Genomic DNA, 19,962 nt, shown 5'->3' with positions numbered 1-19,962 from the left:
TTTTTTAAACAGATGACATTAAAGATCATTCTACAAGATCTGTGAATGCTGACAGAGGTTTTGTAAATCTCATAAAATATGTTTAAGGGTCCTGCAGAACTGAGGAGAGGAGGGAAATTTATGTAAGTTTGAAACTGGGTCCCTGATCCACTGCCATTTTGAAAAGGTATTGCAGAGGTGTTTCAGTATTTATGAGTGGGTGTTGTTATGTAGCCTTTTGATAGAGCACAGTTCTAAGTTTGTGAAGTTCCACTAGGCACCATTGGGTGGGTAAAAGATAAAGGTCATATCCACTCTAGGAACTGGTGCATAATGGCGTCAAATTTGCGCACCCAGTGGCACAAGTTGTAATGTAAACACAGTGGAGCAGTTTTTGCCACTATATCCCAATATAGATGCACCATTAATCTTTTTGTGTTGCTTCATTTAGAGCCAGGGTCATAACATTTTAAAAGCATAAGAGAATTAATGGAGGTTTGAAAAATGTTCATTATTTAGACTTGGGTTCAAATGCTGCTCCTTTGGGTCTTTTACGGCCTCATGTAATTAGGTATTTAACTCATTCTTATAATTTGTTTCATTTCACCCTAACTCCCAATTGCTTTTTCTAGGTCTTTGTTCTATTGTGGATCTTTAACATTTTACTGGATAAGCGTACAATCAATTTGAATTATCATGGGTTGCTTTTTTCTTTCAATTTACAAAGTCCCAGGGTGGCCTGGCCTACATCAGGGTGTTGGGAGGAATGTCTCACTTGCAGCCTCGGCTTAGATCTATGCTTTCCTGTGCCTTTTTCAAAATGCTGTCCTTGCCTCTCAAAACAGATAAGATTATCTTTCTGCTAATCATAGCTTTTGACAGGTATCTCAAGGACCTTTCCATCTCTTAGATTCAGTGAATGTCGCTCAAGTCCTAGATGAAATACATTTATTTTATCCTATTTCCCATTGGTGAATTTTACTTTTCCTAAAGTAGTATGGCAAAGGTTCTCAGTATTAGAAGAGGAGACAGTTTGCTGTCCTTGAATTAGGTGCATTGAAAGAATTACGAGGGGCAGGTTGTACAATACTTTCCCTTTAGTTCTTACCTTTAACTATGCTATAAATCTCTCTTTCATGAGAATTAAATTAATCTTCAAATATATAAAATTTGCTCACAGGCTGGAGAATCTGAATGTCTGCTTTCCATCCCAGTGTTAAATTTCTCAACTAAACTGTAAAATCTTGATGATAATTTATATTGGGAAGACTGGTAGAGCCTTGGCATTGAAACCATTTTATTATGAGGTTTTCAATAAATATTTTGAAATGCTAATTCCAGTAGTGTTACACTGGAGATAAACCATTTTTAATTGCTCCAAATTAACAGTGCCTCTTGGCAGGACAGATTTACTTTATTGTTTGGTTTTTTTTTCTCCAGAGTTTCTATGTTGGCGCATTCCTCTGAGCAATTACTGGGCCATAAAGATGGTCAGAGGGAATCTCTGACATTGCTGGATGCTAAAGAGCTACTGAAATATTTCACTCCAGAGGGGTTACCTATTGGGGATCTTCAGCCATTACAAATTCAAAAGAGGTAAGCTCTCAGAATGCACAAAACCTCAGGGCCAAATTCAGAACTGATGTAAGCAGGCACTACTGACGATTCCATTGCTGGGAATGAATTTGGCCCTCAGAATCTCCTGCTCACAGTTGTGTAAATGATCATTTATATTGTGCGTGATGATGGAGAGTAGGCTTTGACTATGTCAGAGCTGTCCCAAATAAACACCAATGATTAACCTAAGTAGCTTTTCCATTGCAGTTGAAAATATGAGGGGTTTTAAATCTTATCCCTTGCAGATGGGTCAGAGCCACATGTTTCCTAGCATCTGACAGAGAGCACTTGGTGGATAGGAACAGGGAGACTGTAGCATTTGTAGGGGACAGCATCATAGTGTCGGTGGAGGCGAGAAAGGGGTAAGCAAGGTGAAAAACTTGTGAGGACTATAATGATGGGAGCCATACAAGATAATACTTAGCTCATATGTAGCACTCTTCTTGCATAGACTCCAAAGCACTTTACAAAGGAAAAGGGAAAAATCCTGCCCAGTTTACAGATGGGGAAGCAAAGGCACAGAGAGGTGAAGTGACCTGCCTACGGTCACACAGCAGGCCAGTGGCAGAGTCGGGATTAGAAACCAAATCTTCTGAGTCCTAGGCAGCCTCTGATCACTGGAGACAGCTGCCTCATGGACAGTGATGGGGCAGAAGGCACATGAAGGGGGCACATGAGAGCAAAGATATCAGTAGGGGCAATATTATAAAGGGTCTTGTATGGGAGGATCATCAAATCTAATGCAGAACAAATTACAAGACAAGGGTGGGAGGCAACTGGGTATTGGTGAAGAAGAGCCAAAGTGGTGATTGGAAACCACAGTGTTTGGTAAAAATCAAGTCAAGAGTGACTGAGACAATGAGTGGAGAGGTCAGATCAATATTGGAGCTTGATAATTAAACCTGTTTTCTCCATGGAATGTGGTGTTGTACATTCAATTGAGTTACTCTGGGTTCCCGCCCCTCACTCCCTTTTAAACACAATTCAGTTCACAAAAGGATACTGATACTCGGCGCTTGCATCATTATCACTGCAGAATTGTTATAAGAATATACCAGCTCAAGTACAAAAATCTACGTGTCCGCTCTGTACCATAATGATTGGTAAAGAAAAAAATATTTACTCCAAACAAATTACTTTCCCCAAAAGAATGGGCAAGTAGAATTTTGCAAGACTGATTTAAATGGCACTTCACTTATTTCAAGTGCATTGCAAACATTAATTCTCTCTGAGGTAGTTCCACAGATCCTCAGTGTGAGTTGTCATCTGCCTGTATTTAGGGGGCAGAATCAGATCTGACTGGAGGGCTGATGAGGGAGTAGCCCCCACCTTCGGAAGACCCCATCAGTTTTATTCTGCCTCCTGTAGCTACTGGCAGAGCGGTAAAATCCAGCATCTAATGTGTGAGAGAGAACTTTTGTTAATAAGTCATTTGGATAGCATTTGGTCTAATTTGGACATATTGGATTCCCTAAAAAAAGGGTGGGGGGGCTTGAAGAGGCACTTTGTCTCCTCTTTGGAGTTATGACAGCAACTTCCCCCTTCCTGCCCCCAGTGCTCAGGTAATAGGCTAGGAGGATGGCGGAGAAGGGCCCAAAGAAGAGTGGATTAAGGCAGTGTTCCTCTTGCTACGTACCCCTTCCAGAGCATGTAAAAGTAGAGGTTTGTGCTTTGTGCACTCCATCCTTCTCATTGGCTGGGACCAGGAGGGGTTCGCTTTGACTCCCTTCTCTGACCTAAGAGCCTGTTCTGTAGGAGTTCTCCACCAGCAGCCTGGCCACAGCTGCATTGAAGGATAGAGGAAAATGAAAAGAGCCATAGGACCACCGGAGGTGGTTGCATCAAAGGACAGCAGCCCGGCTTGGGGAAACCATAATCAGAGCAGCCAGGTCTCGATCTCTTAGCCCAAAGGGAGAAAAAGTGAATCTGCCCCTAAGGAAGACATCCCCTCTTGGGCTAAGGAGCTCCTTAATTTGTTGCATCTTCCCATCAGAGGCCACCATCTTGTGAGCCTCAGGCAGCAGCTACCATGTTCCCTGACAGATATTCTGTCTGCTCTCAAAAGGGCAGGATTAAAAAGATGCCTGTTAGTAGAGAAGTTTGCAAGACCCCTTATCTGACTCAGGTTCCCAATCCCCACATCCCCTCTGTTGGCTGCAGGATGACTTTCCCAGACGACCTGCTCAGAGCAAGAAGAAAATAAAACAGAATAACCAAAAAGGATTCTATGCACTACTGTACTGTTATTTAGTCTTGGGGAAGCTCTATAGCAGAAAATCCCTTCTGATCCAAGGTTGCCAGCTACAGCAGCTTCCAGTGTAACATATTTGGGGAGGCCTCTGTGATGGAACACTTCTCTATTCCTCTGATTGCCTATGAAGTTGGAAAGGGTGCAAAAATGTCTGGGCTAACCAGACCCTTCTTATGCTGCAGTTGGCCATGACACGCCTGCCAGGCAAAATGGAACCCAGATCAGTGCTTTTGATCATGCCTCGTACAACTTGTTGAGAAGGAGAGCAGCCCAGACATGCAGAAATAAATAGGTGTGAAGGGGCCACTTGGCCAACCACTTATTTCTGACTAATTTATTCTGCCTGCTTTAACAGGTGTGAGTCAGCCCTTAAGGAAATCTGCTTGCTCACCTTTGGATTCAGTGAGACAACATGTCTATGTCATGTGGCTTTTCTGTAGCACTGCTTGCCTCATTAAGGAATCCCTTTGAGGAAAAAGGGCTGTGCCATCTGGCAATTATTTTAGCACTGCTTGGCTGACTAAGGGATCCAATGACAGGCCAAATCATGTTAGTGGCTTCTAAATATTTCAGGTCAATTATTTGGGCAGCCATTTGATCAAGTGGTGGTGAAGTCCTCAGATAAAGCAAATCAGTCCTTACAGAACATTTCTAATTCCAAATCTGGGAAAAGGAATAGCTGGCTGCCTTACAGGCCTAAGTATCCTTTTCTGGCTACAGCAAAAGCAGATGGAACAAGTCTAAATCCAGAAAGTGAAGAGACCAGTCTTCCCACAATGCAAATTTCAACACTAGAAACAATGCCTGACTGCAATGAGGAGAGGTCTGATGATCAGATCAGTGACTGCTCTTGAGGATATCCGTAAGCACTTTGAGTGTTCTAGGGATGATTGTGTCCTGCATAGGAATAATGCCTTGGGCAAGAATGCACATGAGGATTTTCCAGGGCTTCCTGCTGCCCCTTCCCTGCCATTTTCTGATTTCTCCCCCCCCCCCCCCCCATCCTGGAAAGTGAACATTCCATCACTTGAAATCCATGAATTGGTGGATGAGTGTGGAGAGGTTGCAGGTAGGGATTGACATGGCAGAGAGAGATATGTCATAACAACAGACATGGATTTGGGAGCATTCTTCAAGAAGTCAGTGACTCAACGGACATGATGTTTCTTGCAGCAAAAGAAAAAGCATTAACATTTTGAGTATTGAGGGCAATAAAGCATGCTCTTCAACAGCTGGGCCTCGCATTGCTGAAAGATCATAACCTTATAGTGAGGGACAGTAAATCAGTGGTGGCATACGTAAACCATCAGGGGGTTTGAGATGAAGGGATCTACAGAAGGAAGCAGCGTTATTGATACAGTGAGCGGACTCTCCGCTATTATCAGGGTCCGCTATTATCAGGGCATTAGCAATACAAAGACGATTGGCTGAATGGAAGGACTGTCAGGCAGGAAGAATGGAGTCTTCACAGTGAAGTCTTCTGATTGATTACTGACATTTTCCAAATTCTGATTCTGGATCTTTTTGTATCCAAGGCAAACTAAAAAGCTCTCCAGTACTTTTCAAGGAGGAGAAAGCCAGAAGCCCTAAGCATAGATACCCGGCTGCTCAAATGCTAAAAGGGATTACTTTATGCTTTTCCCCCAGTGCCCATCATCACCACAGCAATACAGAAAATCAGGAAGGAGGAAGCAGAAGTGATCTTAGTGGCTCCCTATTGGCCCAGGCGGCCTTCGTTTCCCAACCTGATGAACATGTCAGTGTAGCCACCATTTTTCCTGAATCTGGGGCCAGGTGTGTTATCCCAGGGACCAGTTCTTCATCAAGATCCAAGTAAATTACATCTAGTGGTCTGGCATTTGAAAATAAATTTTTGAAACAAAGGGGTTACTTTTCTGTCTTGTCTGAATTGTGTTGGCAAAGGATTTGGTCTAAGTTCAAAGCTTGGTGCAGAGTGAGACATATTCAGCATCATGTAGCCAAAGTGTCTTATGCTGTGGAATTTTTACAAGATGGTTCTGATCTCAGGTTGCGGGCTAATATCTTGAAAGTGCACGTTTCTGCACTGTCAGCAATTTTGAGTGTATCGAGAAAGTCTTCCTGTTCCTATCATACAGACATTTTGTCACTTAATTGGAGCAGTTCAGCTATTGCATCCTCTAAGGTGCATACAGCTCTGAGTTGGGATTTGAAAATTGTGCTCAATGCCTTACCATAGGTGTTTTTTGAACCTATGAAATTGGTTTCACTGTATCTATCAAAACAACCGTTTGGGTCACTATCACTTCGGCAACAAGGGTGTCCGAGTTGGGAGCTTTTTCAAGTGATCCATTCTGTTGCATCTTCCACAGTGATAAAATAGTTTTGGAAAACTGTACTCCACAAGTGAATGTGATTATTCGTTGAGCACAAGAGATCATCTTCCTTTTTGTCCACCTCCTCCTTGCCCAAAGGAGAAAGTATTGCATTTGTTGGATGTAAGGTGAGCTTTAAAGATTTATCTGAAGAGAGTTGAGAGCTTAAGAAAAACAGGTTTGCTGATCTTGTTTCATCTAAGGAAAAGAGCTGCTAAGACCTACACATCATCAGTCTCATGGTGGATATAGTGGTGCATTGCTGAGGAATATAGAGCAAAAAGACGCAATCCTCCAGTGAGTACAAGAACTCTCACAGTACAAACAGTGTGGCATCACAATGTGAGAAGGGACAGGCCATTTATGTGGAAATCTGTTGGCTATCCCTGCGTACATTTACGAAGTTTTACAAGATAAATACTTGGTCTTCAGCCAATTTAGCCTTTGGCAATTGGGTACTGCATGCTGTGGTGATTCCTTAGAGTATGGGAATCCTTTTTCTCAGTGATGGTATTTTGTTGCCTCCTTATGAATTTTGTCACTGCTGAGAAAATCCTGCCCTGAGAATCTGTGGACCTCGCCTTGAGAGAGACGGGGAGACCTGTGGCTGCTTATCTGAAAATTTTCCTTTTTTTGGCTGGATAGTCCACAGATCCAGCCCTCCCTGAAAATTCATTAAGCAAGATCTGCTATCTTTATGGTTAATTTTAACTACTGCAGAGAACTTTTTCTTGTTTTGTGTCTTGTCGTGTGTGTGTGTGTGTGTATACACATTTAAAAAGTGTATATTTTTTATATATAGGTGGTGATATAAGATGAGGAATTTGTTCTTTGTTTGATAGCCCCTTTTGACTCTGGACTAACTTTGCAAGCATCTAGAAACTGAGAGGGTCTTCAGAAGCTGTCCAGTGAGCTTTAATTCTTTCCCTTACAGCTACAGACAAGTGATGACCCACACTGAGGGTTATCAGATACATAGAAGAACTCAATATGAGGGGGAAGAGTCACCACAGCTTTTGTGAAGGGCAGTCATGCTTCACCGATCTATTAGAACTCTGACAGTGTGGTCAAGTATGGAAAAGGGTGATTCACTTGATACAGTGTACTGGGACTTTCAGAAAACTTTTCACAAGATCCCTTACCAAAGGCTCTTAAGTAAAGTAAGCAATCATGGGATAAGAGGGAAGGTTCTCTCATAGATCAGTAACTGGTTAAAAGACAGGAAACAAAGAGTAGGGATAAATTGTCAATTTTCACAATGGATGGGTCCCCCAAGGATCTGTACTGGGACCTGTGTTATTCAATATATTCATAAATGAACTAGAAAAAGTGATGAACAGTAGGGTAGCAAAATTTACAGATGATACAAAATTACTCAAGATAGTTAAGTCCACTGCTGACTGTGAAGAGCTACAAAGGGTTCTCACTAAACTGGGCGACTGGATGACAAGATTGCAGATGAAATTCGATGCTGACAAGTGCAAAGTAATGCACATTGGAAAAAAGAATCCCAACTATACATACAGAATGGTGGGGTCTAAATTAGCTGTTACCATTCAGGAAAGATCTTGGAGTCATCATGGATTGTTCTCTGAAAACTTCTGCTCAATGTGCAGCAATAGTCAAGAAAGCTAACAGTATGTTAGGAATCATTAGGAAAGCGATAGATAATGAGACAGAAAATATCATAATGCCACTATATAAATGCATGATATGCTCACACCTTGAATACTGCGTGCAGTTCTGCTCTCCCGATCACAAAAAAGATATATTAGAATTGGAAAAGGTGCAAAGATGGCAACGAAAATGATTAGGGGTATGGAACAGCTTCCATATGAGAAGATATTAAAAAGACTGGGACTGTTCAGTTTAGAAAAGGGATGACGAAGGGATGGGGGGATATGATGGAGGTCTATAAAATCATGAATGGTGTGGAGAAAGTGAATATGGAAGTGTTATTTAGCCCTTCATGTAACGCAAGAACTAGGGGTCACTCAATGAAATTAATAGTCTTTTCCTTTATATAGCTTGGGCCTTTGATCTTGTCCTCATGTAACAGGTGACCAGCAGACAATGGCTCACTCCTCATGGCATAGCTTCCAAAGGCTGGGTTTTTGCATAATCGGAGGTAGGGAATTTGCATTCACTTCCCACTAGATATTTCTCAGGAAGACCACTTAACACATTTTTGTTCCAGTAGTCCATTCTTGTCTTGCACATTGTTCAATATAGTCTTTTGAATCCCCATCTGTCGCATTTTCTCCCCCCCTCCCCCACCCCTCCCGGCCCCTATTCCTTGAGAGGTTACATACAATCCTGGCCCATAATAATACATACACCATTTATTTAACAAATGGGAGGGGGGGGGGGGGTCAGTAAGGTCTCCCAAGGATATGGCAGGAAATTGTCATAGCTGTCGCCATGTATAACATTATAAAATTGTTTATGAAAGCAGAGTGTTCTGTGGCATTGGGGTAAACTGCTGGAAAAGCAGTTTTAGAACTGCTGTATTCAGGAAACTAATTTAAAGATGTGCTGATTGCACACAAGTGGTAGACAATTTAAAACAAAGACTAGCCATAACAATGAGAGACTTTTACAAAATTTTTAGTTAATCAATGCAGATGTCTCCAGGATCTTGGCTAAATTACAAATAAAACTGCGTCATTCCAATTAAGTGTGTGTGAGAGAGAAGTGAATAATTTGTTCATTACAAGAGTTCTTTTAATCACCAATTTTGAGAAACCTCCAGAGTTGCTTTATAGCCATGGAGTATTTTGATTCGCTTGAATGGCTTGCTTTGAATCACACTTCAATAAACCCTGAATTTGAAGGGATTTTTCTCCAGCTCACTCGTAGTAATAAGTTGTAGAATCCAAAGGGTTGTGATCAAACTTTGTCTTGAAGTGCTTTTACCGTAACTAGAAAATCTTAGAGCATTACAAGAGAATTTGGGTAACTGTGGGAAGTGCAAAACAAATGCAAGAGGTCTAAGATACTAGAGCAGGACTGGGTAAGCTTCTTGGCCAGAGGGATGAAAGATCTGATAATGGCATATACTGAATATCCCCATCCCATTCAGTCCCAAAGAGAGAGAGAGAGTGGAGGCACAGCAGTGGAGATTTTCCAAAACACCCTCTCCCGCCACCCTCAATTTGGTTAAAATGTGAAACATGCAAGATTGACTGAGAACCTCTGTCTACACCAAGCTTTCCTGTATCATCATGCCAGTGTGCTTGAGTCTTGATCTGGTGAGCAGTGACACGGGCTTTTCTGCTGAGATGGTCAACAAAGGTGGCATTTGTAAATGTTGTTTGAAGTTTTGGACACTGGGGGCTGACCTGATCCACTGAAGTGAATAGAAGTCTGGTGACTCTGAGGAGTTGGATCAGGCTATTGCCTGCTAAGAGCTGCACTGAATGGCTTTGTTTCACATTCACTGATGACCAGCCATCCGATCGTAATGAGCTTTTGCCACCACCAATAAGGATTGAATTTGACTAGCTGACCAGGCAGTTCTGTGCTCTTGCTTAACCAAAACTATAAAGTCTCCACCATGCAGCACATTCTAGCTTTAAAAAAACAGAAACAAAACTAATAGGTTAATAAGTACATATTTAACATTTTAGCTTAGATTTTTCTTGCTCTTTAGTTTTCTCGTGTCGTCTTTTTCTCTTGTTTCCCCCTTTCCCCCCTCCTTTTCTTTCTCCTCTATTATGTCATCAATTCCTCATCTGTAAAATGGAGATAATGGAACAACAAACAAAACTTTTCATTTTGAAAATGGCAAACTTTTGAGTCGTGACAACCATCACAACTGACCCTTTCTGTAAACTCTTTTGGTTTTGACAAATTGGTATTTTTCCAACAAAAGAACAGTTAATTGGAAAATTACTGACCAGTTCTAGCTCTAATCACTAAACTTTTCTCTCTCTTGGAGCACAGTGCAGCAAAACCTTATGCAGGAAATCATAGAATCATAGAATATCAGGGTTGGAAGGGACCTCAGGAGGTCATCTAGTCCAACCCCCTGCTCAAAAGCAGGACCAATCCCCAATTAAATCATCCCAGCCAGGGCTTTGTCAAGCCTGACCTTAAAAACTTCTAAGGAAGGAGATTCCACCACCTCCCTAGGCAATGCATTCCAGTGTTTCACCACCCTCCTAGTGAAAAAGTTTTTCCTAATATCCAACCTAAACCTCCCCCACTGCAACTTGAAATGCAAGTGGCAGGAATGGTTTGAAGTGTACCCAGTCCTCCTGTGATAGCTAGTACTTACAAAATGCTGCTCATCTATAGGTCTGAGTGCATGCAAAGTAGGTAAGTGTCATCTCAGATGATGAACTGATTTAGGGAGAGGTTGTGAGTTGCTCACGGTCACAGAGAGCAAAGTTAGTGGATGAGCCAAGAATAGAACCCATATTTCCTGTCTTCCTGTCCTGTGCCCTGTCCACAGGGCCCCACTGCCTCCATGAACTTCTCCAATATTTACATTCTTTCCTGTATTAGAAGAAAATGAGACAGATGGGAGATATGGAGTGGATCGGTGTGGGCAACCATGGGTGTGCAAATAATAGACCTCAAAAAAACGAATGTAACTGGAATTTACTTATTGATCCTTTTATTTATTTATTTATGTATAAACAAAATCTTTTCCCATCTAGATTTAAATTAAAAAATTTTGTGTGTTTCTTATTGAATTGCATTGCAGTATACACAGCATCAATCATGAAAGGCTTTTTTTCCCACCTATATGTATTTTGTGTGTGTATAGGGCTTGCTGACTTTCCAACTGAGGAAACCTTTTCCTCCTCAGATGCCCTCTGGCTTTGGGACTCTGTGCCACGCAGATGAACTGGCTCGAAGGTGGATTTACAGTTGTGTATGGCTCAGAAAATTGCAAAGTAGTTCCCATCTTTTAAGCTTTGCTTCATCTCAAGATGCCTGCTTGATTATTGCACTGGGATGTCCTTCAGGATATGAATATAGAATTCTGATGCCAGTTTGCAGTGAAAACTTAATGTGTATACACAGGTTGTGTGTCCTTGTTGGATATTTTATTCCTGCTATGTGGCTAGATGATGAAGTTCAGGGCATAATTTAATACTGAAAGAATTTCTATTTACAAGCTTAAAAAAAACCCCAAACCTTGAAAGTTTAATACGTAGGAAAGTAATGATAAACAACATATGCTTCTGTACAAATGTGCTGGAAAGACTGTAGGGGCTACTGAGAGACAAGACAATGAAACTCAATGAGAGATGAAGTTGGTATTACTAAGTACTTAATAGGATCTTCAGTAAAATGTCACAGATTGGGGAGGAAGCAACTTCTTGCCTCTGGGATAAGTAACTTATGTAGTTTAGTGGAAGGCCATCTATAAACTAAATAGAACTCTCAAGTTGAGAACATAAAAACTTAAAGCTCAGGAAAATACTTGGGTGATACTGAATACAATCCGTGGAGATAACCCAACTGCTATGAAGTGTATATGTTGAGATGAGAGGTAAAAATCGTCAGACATTTGGACATAAGTTAAAAATTTAAGACCCCATTTGAAATATTTTATTCAACGCTAATCACCTAATTACTGGAAGAACTTTGCTCAGATTGAAAGTAACCATGAAGAAGTGATAGCGAGTTCATAGAGGCATGGGAGATACTGAAAAGAAGAGAAACTTATAGGAGCGTTTACACTGACAAAGGAGAATATCAGGAAAAAATTATTTATGTATAATGGCTAATTACCTTTCCCGTTTTAAAAAAGTGTAGGTTCCCCACATATGAAAGTAGGTGAGAGAACTACAGTATGGCCAGGGCAGCCTTTTCTTTCCAGTGCATAACTTTCTTTTCTTTTAAGATACTGCGGGGATGAATCTTTGTCATAGCTGTCTGTTTCTTATTACAGACAAACTATGATCATTCTGAAACATTACTGATTTCTATAGTGCGTTTGCAGTAGAGGTGATAAATTAACATATAAACGCAGCTTTCAAAAAAATCACTAGCCCAGTGGCCCCCAACCTATCTGTGGGAATAGCATATTCCTATTCCCAGAAGTCTGTGGCGGGCGCCAGACACCCTGCCGTTGAGACGTGGCAGCGGGAAGAAGCGTCGCTGCCGAACTGCCGCCGAGAAAGAAGCTCAGCTCTCATTTAGGTACCTGGCTGAAGTTGCCAAATTTTCAAAATTGGCCCAAAGACTTCCCATATTTGCTTTTAAATGTAAACAATTGCTCTATTCTTTTCCAGTTTAAATTTGGGTTAATCTTGCTGTATGTATTGAAGAAGAATAAGAATGCAAGAACAGGAATGATGCGCATATTTTACATTTTCGTTAGGCAGCATATAACTCTTTGCCTTTTTTATATGAATCATAATTGTCCTGAACAAGAGCACTCTCAACCTCCATTGAATTCAATGGGAGTCATGCCCCCATAAGGACAGCAGGAGCATACTTTTTATTTATGTTTGGCACTCTTCAGCCTGCACATTTCCCCCACTGCTATTAAAATACAATTTAATTGGTTTGCTTTTGTTAATTAAAAAAAGGGGGGAGGAGGGAGTAGCAGCCTTAACTGTGTTGGTGCATCACTAGTCCTCACTAAACATTATCATGGCACAGGAGCTCCAGCAGTCCATGCTACTAGTACATAGAGACAGTACCCCATGGAGCTGTTGCTGATTAAACTCTCATGAAACACAAAGAAGCAGCAGAGGTCCTCTGTGGTAAACAGAGTATTTATTTTAACTACATTAGCATAAAAGAGCACTTTGAAACTCCCTTTAAAAATAAATAGGATTCCTGTTCTTTTAGGTTTTGCTTGCTCTTTTAAAAACTGATAGGTTTCCAATAACCAGTAAAAACCACAAGCTACTTCATTAAAATTTAACAGAGATGTTTTCCTATAAACTTGAATCATTCTATCATACTTTTTATTTTAAACTCCCTACTTTTGAATGTAAAGTGTAGCACTGTTCCCCTCTAGAAGATATGGAACAGCATAGAGATGAAGGGTACATGCACAGAACAGCACCGTAATAGCAGCATACAAAAGTAATGTCATACAGAAATGTTGCCTCTACATCTGGTCTTCTACTGGTCCATGGCTGCATCCTACTCTCTTCCTGTTCACTAGCCTGCTTTGTTTCTCCCAGTCACCTCTCCGGTATACCTCTTCCCCTTGTTCCCTGATGGTCTTCCCCTCCTAATTATCTTTGCTATCTTAGCATATTACAGGAGAGTACTCTTAATGCATAGAGTTGGCTCTGTGATACCGGGGGCATTGTGATTCTAGTTACTTGCTGTTAGAATATACAAATAGTTTAGATCTAATCATCTACTGAAACTCTCATATTAATGTAGATTTATGTACCTCTCTTAAGAGGAATAAACATTTTTTCAGTCCATTGAATTTTATAACTACATCCCTCTATATTGTGTGAATAAAACTATAAATAGTTATAGAAAATTGTGTTGCCCGTAAAGCAGCTCTTAAGATTAAAAGTAATGAATCTCACAAGGCGCGTGGAGGTTTCATGTCGTCTAGAAAGCTCTCTTCACTGTGATGACTTGGTGATCTGTATCCTGATTATATATACAGAATCAGGTGTAGGCTTACCAATATTTCTACAATGTTTAACCCCCTCACTGTTGTTTTAATATTTATTTTACCATAGCACTCAGAGGATCCAATTAGGAATGGGATCATTGTGCTGAACAGTGTACAGATACATAGGAACAAGTGGGTTGTGCCTTAAAGATCTTACAATCTAAAATTTCCATGCAGTGTTGTTATATTAAGTTGTCAAACAGTTTATGTAGAGGTTAGCTATAATATTCTCTGAAATATTTTTCTTCTAAAAAAATTAATTACTAAGCTGTCTTGGATATAAACTTGGAATCTTAGCATTAATCTACATTCCTGTTTATTTGATAATGACCTCTGTTGTTATAGTAGCATGCTCTACTTGGAATACTAATTTACTGAAACATATTACAAATGTTTGTCATATAGCATTATAACTGACTGCATAGAAAACGATTGTACTATAGTAAACATACACGAATTGGGTATCTAATTATGTTCTCATGTACACAAGTATCAGATACTAGAATGTTCATAGGTTTGATAGTTTGATGTACCATGAACTAAATATGTGTTCTGCTGTGCAAAACAGATACATAAAAAGCTAGACAGTGCTTCTTGGAAAGTGATTTAAAATTTCACATTGATTAATGTTATCAGACTTTCTTCCAGTCTGCCTCAGCTTGCAATGATTTAATTTTAATGTTTTGAGAGATGGGCTATCCCACTAAAAGAAAAAGAGTACTTGTGGCACCTTAGAGACTAGCCAATTTATTTGAGCATAAGCTTTCGTGAGCTACAGCTCACTTCATCGGATGCATACTGTGGAAACTGCAGAAGACATTATGTACACAGAGACCATGAAACAATACCTCCTCCCACCCCACTCTCCTGCTGGTAATAGCTTATCTAAAGTGATCACTCTCCTTACAACGTGTATGATAATCAAGTTGGGCCATTTCCAGCACAAATCCAGGTTTTCTCACCCCCCCCCCCCTTTTTTTTTTTCCAAAAACCACACACACAAACTCACTCTCCTGCTGGTAATAGCAGGGCTATCCCACTGTAGTCTTGCATACTAGAGGAGAGGGGTTTAAACACACCAGAGTAGAGTGGAGTAAATATTAGAGGGACCCATATTTTAAGTATCACATCTATTCCCTCCAGTATAAGCTCCCTTTCCCCTATCCATTATCCTGCCCACACCAAGTTTATGCTCTTTTATTGTCCTCACAACCCCATTTCTTCTCTGGTTTGGGGGAAATCCTTGGGGGTGTATGGGGAGTAAATGCCAAGTCTCACAGACAGAAGACTAGCCAGACAGAAGACTATCTCCTAAATGGGAGCCACAGGGCAAAGAACTCACTGTAACACGGTCACTTCTCTCAATGCTAACCATATTCAGCTGTGCTAGGGAGAAAGAGATGGAACCATGTCTCTGGTTTGCATTCCACCTCATTCTTACCTTCTGCCTTCGCCCACCAGGTGTCTGACCTCTTGATAAGGACTTCTAGCAGCTGTCTTTTCAGCTGCTCACACAACCTAAAAGGTTTTGTATCTGGTCTCCAGAACAATCAATAACTTTTTGTGCTGCCTTCGGAAATGTTCCAGGTATGTCAGTCGTGGCATCTCTGATGTACACTGTGGTTTCTTTGTTGTGCCTTTTTAGCTCATGGATTCTTTCAGCTTGAGCTTCCAGCTGATGCCCTAATTCAGCTTCATTTGTTCTTCTCATTGTTCCTTTGGCATGGAAGAGGGACTTAAGCACAGGTCCTGTGGGAGACTAAGAACAGTTGCCATTGAAACATCATCTCTGAATCTTGCTAAGGATAGCGCTCTGTGGAAAACAGTTTCTGGACTGATAGCTGTGATTGTCCCTCCCTTGCTAAATTTATATTTTTGGCCATGTCAGCAAATGTTTTGATTCCAGTTTTCTTGACTGGGCTGAAGAAGTTACATGTCCCATCAGAATCATTTGCGTTGCTCAGAAATCACTCTGCTTGTTCTTCACCAACATCTACTATTTTCAGTAGAGACTCTTGTACATCTGATGTTACATGCAGTCCCGTAGATACGTTGATAAGCCCCTCTGGATGTGATTCAGAATCAAATGGGTTTTTCATGTTGTTGATGACATGATTGGTAAGAACTGTAACATTCATCCCTCTTCATTGCAGAGGCAAGGATTGGCTTGTGGATTTTGTCTTCAGTACTTCTTGCTAGTCCACTTCTTTCTTTCATAGCTTTGGATATTCAGTCAGGAGATGGCTTATGAGGGTCCTCTGACAGGGGTAATCTGAAGAAGGAACTTAAGTCATCCATATGATTTGTGGATGTTGCTCTGGTGACTGAGCCTGATGAACATGTGGTTTTGTATAATGCCACTTCAGTCCTTCGGTCAGAAATAGCCACAGTGAAATCCTCAGAATATTATCCAAAGCCCGGTGATTGTAGTATACAGAGGTCAGCTACTTTTGTGGTCCAGTTGGTACACGAATTTGTCCTTTGGTTGACAAGTACAGAGAAATATAATTCAGCCAGCAATAGTGTCATCCTTCAGAAGACATTCAAAGAAGGTGCCTCTCAATTGCAGAGTGCGTAATATTTAACAGTTCCAAAATTATCACACCGTTGCACATAAGCCTTGCTGCAGAGCTGCACCATGAGTTTGGGGCTCACAGTTCAGTTGATATAGTACACTATCATGGATTCTGCATCAGTTATGATGAGCTGCAACATGACTCTGACTAGTTTTTACCGTTTAAGTTAATTTCAGCACCTTAATATGGTGGTGATTGGTCAAAGCTACAAAATGACAACATATTAAAAGATATTTGTATTGGTTTTGCGTGGTCAAACATATTTTTCAGAAATGCTGAAGCTATTTAGTCTGAGGCAAAAATGGCAAATATCAACATTTTGCAATATACTAATGTGAAATGTTTTCACATTGCATATTCTTAATGAGGAAGTATCTCACAAGTCATTATAATAGTTTCCTGTATTTTCAATTGATATTTGCATACCAGCAGATGAGTTTCATACTTGAAGGTTGTGCATTGGTAGCAGTAGGTTGCCTGTCCATAGTTTGTACTGCATTAGAAGGTAGATATAAATGTACATGAATTCCTAACGTAATTCTTTTCCATTTGTAAGCTTTTGTATGTACAGTGTAGCATCTAGTCTGCCCAGAAGAAGGTTTTAATTTGTAGTTGCCTGTGCTTTCAGTACTAACTTTTGAAATAGCTTTTTAATTTAGTGACTCTTGCGCACAGGTCAGTTACAGTGAGATCGCAATACACAGCTTTGTATTGGGCTTCAATCAAAGTGCTCACTAAACCAAATGGCAATTTAGATACTAACGTATAGATCTAATTTAAAATACATGCTCTTTTCTTTTAGTGAAAATGCTTTTCTTCTGACACCAGAGCTTACTCCACTGAAGCTGGGAGGTCTGTCTTTTGAAAAAGCAGCTGGGTGCCATTATCATGGGCTTGAGTAAGTTTCCTTGCACTGCTTGATGTGATTGTTTTCTCAACACTGTCATCTAGCATAAAACCCAAGTTATAGGTGGGACCCACTTTATGCAACCTGGATACTATTTATAGAGAAGTAGATTTACAAATATGTTTCAGACATTTACTAAATGGTTTTAGTCCTGAACATTACATGTTTTTGGTTCCCTCCACACCCCACCCCAAAAAAACCAGAAACCCACAACCTCTTCTGTTTTCTTTACCCTCACTTTCTGGACTGGTATCAAGTGCTATACTCCTGTCTCCTTGATGATCATGAAGAATGTGACTTTGGCATTGTCTATACACACACAAGTTGTACTGCTTTAACTTTACTGCATCTATATTCAGGCCTGTAGCTTCTGAGAGAGATGCTTCATTTGCATAGTTAAATGTCTAAATTAAAATATGGTTTTACTTCAGATCAAATCATAGATATTTTCAGCTGAATAGTCATGAGATATGTTTATAACAATATTTTTAATGTAAATGAAATTTGTGGTAAAGATTGCTGTATGTATCTATATAATATTCCAGGAATGTCAGTGTGTGTGTCACTCTGAAGTTTAGCATGTCTGTTGAATCAGTATGAAACGACAGAAACAGCTGCAAGCATGGTTGAAAGCTCTTCTTGTTCAGAACATTACCAGGTTGAATCATCACAGTCTGTTACTGTCCAATTTTAAATTCTCAGCCATGTTGACTTCACAGATTACACCTGTGTGGTGTACAGCTACAGTAAGGATCTGTGCCATGCCAAGTGTTCTTGGCAATTTAGTTGAATTAGCTATGAGAACACATCACCCTTCCTCTACAGATTATTTGCATGCAAAAATTTCACACACAAGTCAACACAACCACCCACACAACAAAACAAACTGCACACACAATGACTCCAAACACACACAGCCCTGCATCTCAGCACAAAACCCCATTTTTTGTTTTTTTTTTTTTTTTTTTTGTTTTTTTACACATCTCTTAGGAAGAATAAACATCCTAAAATACAGGAAAGGGCTGAACAATAAACCATCAGTTTTGCATCCTAATCTGATGACAAATTTCAGTGATTTAGCACTATAGATTTATGTGGTATAATTTTATCACTCGTATTGGCACTTTATGGATGTCTTCAAGAAGAGCACTTGAGGTGTGGGTGAGAGGAGGAGAAAGAATAACATGGACCTAGTTAACAGAGTGATGGGCTCCCTAGAAATTCCTGAGATAGAGTAGATAGAAATAGACTTTCATAAAACTCTGAAAGCTCACTTAAAATACTGTAATTTTGGAGGAGGTGAGTAAAAAGGGTTCGAGGAAAGGAACTGAAGTATACTGCTCAGGTTGTGTTGCCAATTTTGCTTGAACATGATTTTTCTTGCCCCTAATCTTAATCCTTGCACTCTGAAAAAGAGTACCTGATGTGGGTGAAGATGGTTTCTCTATGAGATCTATACTATATAGATTCTAATACAATCCTTCTTGTATCTGAAAGTCACGTAGCTTAATGCATTACTAGAATGCAAATGTCTGTCACATGGCAGGAAGCTTTCAATAAAATATAAAGCAAAGGGATTGATAACTTTAAATATTTAACAAGAGCCTGATTATATTTATAAGAGAAACACGCTCTATTGTCAACATCCCAGTATGTGCTAAAGGGAGAAACAAGACTTCCATAATGCCAAATCCTGCATTCAATAATTCAAGTAAACTTTCTGTTGACTTGAACGGAAATTTTACCTTAGAGAGAACCGAGTAAGGATAGTGGGATTTGGCCCCTATTAAATATGTAACCCAACTTCATCTTGTTGACTTGAATGTAGCAGAATCCATGAGAGTGTCTCTCATGTAAGCTAGTTTGTTAGGTCATTCAACGCAGTTGTCAAGGGCAACCTAGCAGTTCAAGTAAAGAGGCACTGCAGACATTTCCATAGTTAAACTTAAGCATGGTTATTCAGTTTTTCTAATGGGAAAAAATTCCCCAGCTCTGTTACAATGGTCACTGGTTTTGTGTTTTTGTTTTTTTTTCCTATTTCAATTTTAGATACTGTCTAGATAACAGAAAAGCTTTAGAGAGAGATGTGAAATTTGCTGAACTTCAGACTCGTCTAATTCGCTATGAAACGCAGACTACGTGTACTAAAGAGTGCTGTCCTGTACCATGTGTCTTGAGCCCTCTTCCATCTCCTGCAGTTTTGTCAGAGCCTGGAAGTGTCCCAGATGGGGAATCTTTACAAAGTGAACTCAGAACAGAAGCATCAAGGCTAAAACGCAGATCAAAAGACTTTGATTGCTTTCATTCCAACAAGAGGTAATGCACTAAGTAAAATTTAAAAAATTAAGATTTCTTTTAAAGCATCTATCTATTTAAATGTTTAATCCCTCTTCTATCAATTTGCTATTTCTCAAGTGTGACCTCCCATTGACTATATTAGATGCATTAAAACCATAAACCTAAGGCATTTTAATTTAAGAAATTGAGGGCTGCATCCTGCAAGGTGCTGAGTGCCTCTTGAGAGGTGCCAAAATGCGCTTAGTAGCCACTGAAATTGTTATTTGTTTTGAAATGGCACTGAGAGTCCTCAGCACATTGTGCTGGTGACTGTACAAACCTGGAATAATACAGACCACGGCCAATAGAGTTCACAGTTTAAGTAGAGA

General features: G+C 40.1%; 1 protein-coding gene across 10 annotated transcripts in view; it reads left to right on the top strand.

The window, feature by feature from the left end:
• Positions 1 to 19,962, top strand: part of MTBP (MDM2 binding protein) — a 61,318-nt gene that overhangs the window by 32,643 nt on the left and 8,713 nt on the right. For 8 of the 10 annotated variants that reach the window (XR_012157102.2, XR_012157100.2, XR_012157103.2 and 5 more), the window contains 3 exons: positions 1,420 to 1,575; positions 17,192 to 17,287; positions 19,346 to 19,612. Coding sequence is in view for 6 of the 10 variants with exons in the window: in XM_073330241.2 (XP_073186342.1) it covers positions 1,420 to 1,575; positions 17,192 to 17,287; positions 19,346 to 19,612 (519 nt within the window). In the remaining 4 variants the exon portion in view is untranslated. The remainder of the gene's footprint in view (positions 1 to 1,419; positions 1,576 to 17,191; positions 17,288 to 19,345; positions 19,613 to 19,962) is intronic. The other 2 variants (XM_073330239.2, XM_073330236.2) reach the window with 2 other exon arrangements.

The sequence above is a fragment of the Lepidochelys kempii genome, chromosome 2 (assembly GCF_965140285.1).
Source record: "Lepidochelys kempii isolate rLepKem1 chromosome 2, rLepKem1.hap1, whole genome shotgun sequence".
Lineage (NCBI taxonomy): Eukaryota > Metazoa > Chordata > Testudines > Cheloniidae > Lepidochelys > Lepidochelys kempii.
Note: the sequence above shows the minus strand (reverse complement) of the source record. Positions and strands in the feature narration are given on the sequence as shown.